General features: G+C 45.0%; 2 protein-coding genes across 2 annotated transcripts in view; one reads left to right on the top strand and one right to left on the bottom strand.

Annotated features, from left to right (window-relative positions):
- Positions 1–5199, bottom strand: part of LOC9633803 (DNA-directed RNA polymerase II subunit 1) — a 6452-nt gene extending 1253 nt beyond the window's left edge. The window contains exons 1-11 of the mRNA XM_024684223.1: positions 5065–5199; positions 4727–4990; positions 4370–4672; positions 4162–4320; positions 3929–4090; positions 3662–3882; positions 3467–3608; positions 3082–3417; positions 2741–3027; positions 2431–2689; positions 2–2377 (exon numbers count right to left, since the gene is read on the bottom strand). Of these exons, the coding sequence (XP_024539991.1) occupies positions 2–2377; positions 2431–2689; positions 2741–3027; positions 3082–3417; positions 3467–3608; positions 3662–3882; positions 3929–4090; positions 4162–4320; positions 4370–4672; positions 4727–4990; positions 5065–5148 (4593 nt within the window). The 5' untranslated portion in view covers positions 5149–5199. The remainder of the gene's footprint in view (position 1; positions 2378–2430; positions 2690–2740; positions 3028–3081; positions 3418–3466; positions 3609–3661; positions 3883–3928; positions 4091–4161; positions 4321–4369; positions 4673–4726; positions 4991–5064) is intronic.
- Positions 5200–5326: 127 nt separating this feature from the next.
- On the top strand, positions 5327–6300 carry LOC9633802. The gene is made up of 5 exons (XM_024684297.1): positions 5327–5431; positions 5506–5544; positions 5666–5719; positions 5788–5904; positions 5957–6300. Exons 1-5 carry the CDS (start codon positions 5341–5343, stop codon positions 6115–6117), a joined length of 462 nt encoding a protein of 153 aa, XP_024540065.1. The 5' UTR covers positions 5327–5340; the 3' UTR covers positions 6118–6300.
- The last annotated feature ends 1981 nt before the right edge of the window (positions 6301–8281 follow it).

Raw genomic sequence — 8281 nt, 5'->3', positions numbered from 1 at the left:
AGAATGTGATGCCACCAACATATGGCGAGAACTGTGCGTCCGTGATTGGCGAGGCTCGCAAGTTGGGACTCAGCAGATAGCTCGGGGACATCATCCCTTCGTGGTGCGGAGTTCCAGTCACGCCCCCCAGGCCAAAGTCGGCCGTCTCCATGTAGCTCGGGAGCTGCAGCTCGATCGCGTGCTCCAGCATCTTGTCGTTGAGCAGCAGCCCGAAGTCGCCCGTCCCGATGGGAGCTAGCTGCCCGAGCATGATGTTTTCGGTGACGCCCCTGAGATGGTCCGCCTCAGCAAACACCGCCGCGTCCAGGAGGATGTCCACCGTCTCTTCGAACGAGCAGCGCATCATCGGGCCGGTGTCGTTGCGGTTGATACCGTGGCGAGTGATCGCCATGAGGTGGCCCCGGTAAGTCATGACGTCGCACAGGATGGCCAGGTGCCTGTAGTTGACGTAGGAGCCGTCGAAGGATATGACTTCCCTGAGCTCCTTGAGGAGAGCTTGCCTGACGGCCTCGATGCCCAGCACCTCAATGACTTCGATCAGATGGTTGCTGACCGTCCTCGTCGCGTCCACGTCTTCGTTGCACATAACAGCCAGCATGTTGACGCCCTCGGTGTCGAGCATCCACTCGGTCTCGGCCTTGAAGCCCTCATGCTCGTCAAACCTCTGCCTTTTGTGCTCCCTGATAAACACCTTGTGGATGTCAGGGATCCCTCGCAACGCCATCTCCGTGAGCATGTTGCTCTCGATCTTCTTCAGGAAGACGTCGTCGTCCGACTGGTCTACTTCGCCACCCTTGCTGACGTCGTCATTCATGATCCGGACCCGCAGGATCAGCTTCTCTGCGTTGTCGTCGTTGAAGATGCACGTCAAGTCGTCCACAAACTCGAGGTTGATCTTCTCGGCGATGTCTGCCATGCTGAGTTTCTTGTCAACCATCATCTCGCGATTGAGCTCAATACGCAGTAGCCAGGGAGAGATCTTGTCCGGAGTGACATCTTCGTCTGGCATCTCGTAGTAAGACTTGACAAACTCCACGTCCTCCTCAATGATGGTGCTCATCGGATCTGGATCATACCAAATCTCCGTCGCCTGCGTGACACTTCTCAGCGTCGTGTACTCGAGCGCGCACTGCACATTCTTGGCCCTCTCCTTCTCCTTGCTTACTTCAGGCTTCAAGTGAACATACAGCGACGGCGTCTTGATCTTCTTGGCCACGTTAATAATCTCCCTCAGCCGGGGAACACCGAGAGTGACGTTCTTCGCACTGACACCAGCATAGTGGAAAGTATTCAGCGTCATCTGTGTAGCCGGCTCGCCGATGGATTGAGCAGCCACGCACCCGATCATCTCCCCGGGTGCCACCAGTGACTGCAAGAACCGCGTCTCGATCTCTCCAATGACCCACTCAAAGGCCTCCTTCGTCAACCTGTACTCCTTGAGAACACGCTTGCTGGCAAACGTGCTACGAAGTAGACAGTTGAAGAACAAGGTGGCATTCTTCTGAGCTTCGATACTGATCGGGTCGTCACCAGGCACCACCAGTAGCTTCTCCTGCAGCTTGTCCACTGCTTCCACAATCTCCATAGGATGCATGTCCGATGGCTTCTTCATTTCAATCTTGAAAATCTTCTGCGCGTTCCAAATGAGACGCTTCAGATTGACCGGCAAGGGCCACTGCGGGTCGCCAGAAGTCGCAATCTCCAGACCGAGTTGCTTGCGATCGGCTTCAAGCTTCTGGACCTCGGCATCAAACACGTTGCGAATCTCCTGGATGGTCTTAATATCTTCTGCACAGTCGCTGGCCATGTAGTCCGGATTCCAGTTCTCGTTATCCACCTCGAACTTGTAAGTCATATCAAAATCCTTCTTCTTCATTTTGATGGAGTCGAGACGCTGTGATTCAATCCAAACTGCGTCCATGCCATCTTCTCCGTATAAGAACTGTATAACGTCCCCCAGCGAATTCCGAACTGTGCCATCGTATTTCACCATCACGTCTTCCATTGCCTTCACTAGACGTCTTTGGATGTAACCTGTCTCCGAAGTCTTCACTGCTGTATCGATAAGACCCTCTCGACCTCCCATGGCGTGAAAGTAGAACTCCTGCGGTGTGAGACCCCGTAGATAAGAATTTTCGACGAACCCCCTACTCTCGGGGCCGTAGTCATCCTTTGTAAAATGCGGGAGCGTTCTGTCGATGAAACCGAACGGAATTCGTTTCCCTTCAACGTTCTGCTGTCCCACACAAGCAATCATCTGGGATATGTTGATGAACGAGCCCTTCGATCCAGCGGTCACCATAGCTTTTACGTTGTTGCTCTCAGACAAGCTTTTCTGAGCACTGCTTCCGGCTTCATCACGAGCTCTGTTAAGGACCTGCATAATTATAGGTTAGTACGAGAAGAATAAAAAAGGAGGAGAAAATTCACCTGATTGACTCTGTTTTCAAAAGACTCCATCATTGTTCGACCGGGCTGAGACTCTAGCTGCTTCTCTTGCGCCATTTTAATCAGGTCTTTCACTTCGTTCTTGGCCTTAAAGATAGTCTCATTAATCTTCTCCATGGTTGCAGAGTCAGCAATTGTGTCTCCAATACCAATGCTGAAACCGTGTTGCAGCAACCAATAATTGACAAGCCACTGTGTATGACCCAAAAATTTGCGAGCAGCATCAGGCCCGACTTCCTCCCTGAAATGTATAAAGTTAACGTGAAACTCCGAGACAGAAAGAAAGGCTTACCATATGACGTGAATCAAACTACCAGACGATGTTCCTAATGTCTTTTTACAGAGTGTGCCAGTCAGGAGTTCGCCCTTCTCGATGCGCACCATCGTGTCACCAGGAGAATTATCGCCCGTTTCACTGTCATTATGCCAGGCAGCAGTTCGCACCATATTGATTTGCTTGGGAATAATCAGACTAAAAATCTGCTTTCCAGTCCATATTGGCCTTGGTTTGACAATTGCTGGAGTCGGCACTTTCCCATCAAAATCTTCCCACCACATCAGGATGTTCATGAAAACGTCCTGCAGACAGAAGATATCAATGCCAGGCTTCAGACAGCAAGACAACAAAATTACCTTTTCAATAAAAGTATCCCTCTTGGTTACTTTTCGACACCCAAGAAGTGTGTCCTGGACGATTCCAATAACGGGTCTGTTCGACTGCGGAGACACTATACACTTGGGAACGATCATGAGCTCTGAGACCTCAGCCCTGGTTTCGAAAGACTGAGGCACATGCATGTTCATCTCGTCCCCATCAAAATCAGCATTGTATGGACTCGTCACGGAGAGATTAAGCCGAAACGTCGAGTAAGGCATTATCCGTATTCGGTGTCCCATGATTGACATTTTATGCAGACTTGGCTGCCGGTTAAAGAGCACAAAATCGCCGTCGCATAAGTGTCTCTCAACCTACATTAACAAGAAAAATAAGAGACTGCAGCGACAAAAAATCCATTACCTTGTAGCCAAGTTCCAAGTGCCGATCACTGCTCTTTTTGAGATACCTTAGATCCAGACGCTGACCATCTTCTCTAATGATATACTTTGCACCTGTTTTGCCAGGGGGTGGATGCGGCCCATATTCCACCAGCTCTTTCAATCTGGTTCATAAAAGGAAAAGGTCAGAGATAAACACAATGAAAGAATTGCTCACCGTTCGAGGTTATATGGAGTCACAGTTTCTGGATAAGTCAAGTTCAACGCAATACTCCATGGCACTCCTAGCTCGTCAATATTGATATTCGGATCCGGGGTGATAACTGTTCGAGCAGAAAAATCAACACGCTTGCCCATCAGGTTCCCACGAATCCGTCCCTCTTTAGCCTTTAGGCGTTGGCAGATGGATTTGATGGGTCTACCAGAGCGTTGTGTTGCCTGCACATTCTGATTAAGTAACACGCAAGCCAAACATTTCATGTACCCTTGGCTGGCCAGGAAGATCATTATCGAAATATGTTGCAATATGAAATTGCAAGAGCTGGGTGAACTCATTGATAATATGTGTCGGCGCACCATTCTGCTCCTGCCGCTTCAGGTTGTTATTGTGCCGAATTATCATGGCAAGTTGGTGAGTTAAGTCGTCCTAAAAAAGAACAAAACAGCAGAAATAAAATGTAAGAAACGCAAACTTGATCAAGAAAAAAGTAAACTTACTTCACTGCGGGCCGAGCTGTCCATCATCACAGAAGGCCTCACGGGTGGAGGTGGAATGGGCAAAACTTGTAAAATCATCCAGTCTGGACGAGCAAACTGAGGATCAAGACCGAGTATGCGGCATTCCTCGTCACTTATCCTCTTTAGTATACCCAGAACCTGCACGAAGAGAACGTTGGAACCATCACTTAACAAAGAAGTGTCTCACCCTTTCAGCAGTAAGTTGCTGTTTTCTTTCGACAGGCTCTGGCAAATACTGATCCTGGTCGTCGCCTTTCTTTTTTGGAACCTTGAACTCGGCAATAATCTTCATCCCATCAATGGTGATTTTCGGCTGCTGAGCTCCACAACCTCCGTGGCCTTTCTGCTCGCCCTCTTGATCATCTTGTTCGCCATCCATATCGTTGTTGTTTCCCTCGCATTTCTGCTTGTTCTTACAGCACTCCAAGACCTTTTTGAGCCTCTGCTTGGGATTCTTCGCCTTTTTCGCGAGCTTGAACTTGTGATCGTTCTGCCAACACACCAAACCAAAGATAAAGCAAAGTAGCAGCGTTTCGCGACAAACCTCGAGCGCTAGGATATGCGAGCAGTTGTAGCACACACAGCGGAGGAGGGCCAGCACTGTCTTCAGGAATCCGATGTGAAACATGGGCTTGGCCAGCTCTAAATGCCCAAAATGCCCAGGACACTCAGCCATACTCCCGCCACAAGTCTCACACTTGGTTTGTCGGTCAATCGTTCCCAGTCTCGGGTCGCTGAGGCCGCCAGATTTTGGCTTACCCCTGTCGTAAGTCTCGCTCGACTCGATCTTACAGACGGACATTTGCCGCTGCAAGAACACCACAAGCACGGATTAGTCTCAGAAATTTTCCCCCCTTTTACAAAGGCGAGGAGAATCCATACAATTTCGTCAGGGCTCATCAGCCCAAACTGGACGCGCTTGACCCGCGCCAGCTCCGCCGGAGAGTAAGGGAACCGGAGATCCATGACGATGGCGCTGGGCGCTAGGCGCTTGATCAAACCCTAGGCGCTGCAAACCCCTAGGGCTTGAAGAGTGTGATTTCGTGTGCAAAAAGAAAATTTATACAATGCCCTTAGAATATCCAATTCCACGACACAGCATATTCTCTAAACTCTTCCTGGAGCCCTAACAAAAGCCCTATTCTCTTCTCGTCGAAAATGGTGGAGAGCACTGCTGCTCATGCGGCAGCGCCAGATGCTACTCCAGCGCCAGCGCCAGATACTACTCCAGCGCCAGGGCCTCCTCCAGGTAATCGAAATTTCTGCCGAATCCATGCCTGCATTACTCCAGATCGATCGTTTTGCTCACGGTTTTTCGTCAAGGTCCCAGCGCCTTGGAGAAGCGAGTGGCTGATCTCTCCGGTAAGCGATGACCTTGATTCCCATTGGTTTTTCACTTCTTCTCAAGCATTGCTTCTCCTTTCCCTGCGATCTCTCCTCATAGCTTGCATACTCTTTGTTTGAATTTCTTTTTTCTGTGAAGGTCCTTCCATGGCCTTGGAGGAGCGAGCAGCACAAATAGCTGCGAGCGTCAGTGGTATGAAGAAAAGAGATGGACAAAGAGAAAAATTCTAGCTAATTGCTGCTAGTTCTTCTATGTTACAGTACGTAGGCGAGCTCCAGCTCCTCCAAGACCTCTCGACTTTGCCAGACTCGAGAACAGCAAATTCGGCCTCAAGGGAGTTTTCGCCGGTTTCTTTTTCGTCAATCTAGCAGTGATTGGTAAACGCTTCCTCTTTGTTCAAGTCTGAGAGTTCTTTGGTGTGTTGCTCAGGTGGTCTTCTCATGGCTGATAGACGATACAAGTTCTCGCCTTTTCACCCCGAAAACAAGTGGGAATCCTCCACTGCTACAAAGAGACGATTCAGGGAACTGGCCGTCGACAAGGAACGAGCCCTTGTAGAAGAAGAAAGAGCTCGAAATCGCCAGTTGTAAGTAAGAAAATTCTTTTCCTTCTTTGGCTTGAAGATATACAAAGTTCCTAGTTCCCAACTTGCTTGCAAGGATCAAAAGTGAAGGAAAGCACATTCTCTCTGGGTATTATTCTACACCGGGACTACCCCTGTTGAGAAAGAGAGGAGAGAATGAGAAAACAATGAGGAATAATTTGCTGTGCTATTTTGGTTTTTTACTCATTTATTTTTCCACACTATTATTATTGACTACAAATTGCCCAGCAAAAAGCTGGCAAGTTGAGAAGGTGAAGTTCTCAAAAAAATTTAAATCTGAGCCAAAAGACAAATACATTGGCCAAGAGTTTTATGACAGCTTGAAGCATAGCTCTAGTTCTCCTCCAGTGTTTTATATAAAAGAATTGTAATTGTAGAAAGAGACATAAAGAATTTCTCACTGGGAACTATTAGTGACTATGGCTAGGACAACATCAATCCCACAGCCAACCTAGAGTTGTTTACATAAAATCAAGAGTTCAAAGTCATCCACTGCCAATAAAATGAATGCCTGCAATTGCACTCGCCCAACCATGGCAGTATGGCTACCATTGTGAGAGCCAACTTCTCGCATGTTGAAACCCAGCACAAAACCTGAAAATAAAATTTCCTTTGCAAGAACGAAAAGATATTACCTATTCCTAGCTGGGGCATCCTACAAAGATTGAGCAGAAAATTCTTATGCAGCATATGACAGATCCAAGCAAACTCTCCAATTCTATAAGCACCAGCCATAGCAATCCATTGTTAATCTAGCCCTAAAGAAAAATAGGATGGATAAGACCCTACACATAGCATATGCATGAGCCAAGCTCTATATATCCAACATTGCAAAGGACGATCACTTAACATACCCATCCATAAACTCTATGCTTGAGCAATGCAAGCTCTTGGGCCTCCATCTCTAGCACCTGGCATTGCTTCTTCTTCTGCAAACTTTGAGGCTAAGGAGTCATAGTAAAGAAGAGAAACCTGGAGTGAGTGAAACTTTGGTGTCAAGGAGGAGTTGTGATAAAGAAAATTTCCTTAGCTACAAAGGCAAAGTAGGAGGGGCTGCAGTAAAAGGAGAGTTTTTCCCTCCTTAGCTACAACTTCTTAGTATTGCCCAGCAAATTGGATGAGTAAAAAAATTAGTAATTTTACACAATTTTTTTCCTTATATATATATATATATATATATATATATATATATATATATATATATATATAGACACACACACACACACAATAGCATAGACTATATATTTAAAACACTGATATCCTAAAGTGTAAAAAAAGAATTACTAAGTAAATACTATTGATAAAGATATTATATGCAGTATTACTTAGGAATATGGATATATTTAGAATACTAAGATTTTAAGAAACTTATTACTCAACCCAGAAAAAATTAAAATTAAAATTGCTAAGAATGAGTTATTTATAGCTATATGAATAAATATTTTTAGTAATCTTTCAGAGAAAAACAATAAAATAATAATTACCAAAAATAAATTTTATTAATTAAATGTTACATGTAAAGTATGTTTTTATTTGGGATGTAAACAAATTTAGAATCCTAAAACGATCAGAAAACTAATATATTACTACGCAGACTCATAGAAATGTAAAGAAGAACTACTAAGATTAATTATCATTAATTTAGGGAAGCATTATTTAATTATTATGTGTTTACTTGGGATATGAATAAATATATAACTAAGATTTAAGAACATTAATATAATACTCAGACCCAAACATAACCTAAAATTAAAAAATTGTACATAACCCTTAAACTCAGAATTACTTTGCCATGTCTATTTCTTAGAATATAGAACAATAAAATTTTAAGAACACTAATCTACTACCCAGACCCAAGTAAAACTAAGAAAAGAAATACAAAATGTAATTGTTATTAATATTTAAACTATAAATTCAAAACCTGATATTCTATGTTTATAAGATTTATAAAGGTGTTCAATGTGTTTGTATTAAGAATAAGCTAACCCACACCTTAAGCATGTTGTAATTGCCCAATCAATACATCAGTACAACTTAGGGGTGACTCTATCTATCAACTAAACATATATAGAAAGAAGAAAATTGTAAGATAGGGCAAGTGCCATCTTAATTATACTAACTGATTGAGCCAAATTTAAGTCAAAATGAAT

The sequence above is a fragment of the Selaginella moellendorffii genome, unplaced genomic scaffold, assembly GCF_000143415.4.
Source record: "Selaginella moellendorffii unplaced genomic scaffold, v1.0 SELMOscaffold_40, whole genome shotgun sequence".
In the NCBI taxonomy this organism is placed as follows: Eukaryota; Viridiplantae; Streptophyta; class Lycopodiopsida; order Selaginellales; family Selaginellaceae; genus Selaginella; species Selaginella moellendorffii.
Note: the sequence above shows the minus strand (reverse complement) of the source record. Positions and strands in the feature narration are given on the sequence as shown.

Excerpts from the sequence above, each read along its gene's own strand:
- LOC9633802 (XM_024684297.1), top strand. The coding sequence starts at position 5,341 with ATGGTGGAGAGCACTGCTGCTCATGCGGCAGCGCCAGATGCTACTCCA. Across the intron at positions 5,545-5,665 it reads GCGAGTGGCTGATCTCTCCG|GTCCTTCCATGGCCTTGGAG; the intron begins GTAAGCGATGAC and ends TTTTCTGTGAAG. Across the intron at positions 5,905-5,956 it reads CGTCAATCTAGCAGTGATTG|GTGGTCTTCTCATGGCTGAT; the intron begins GTAAACGCTTCC and ends TGTGTTGCTCAG.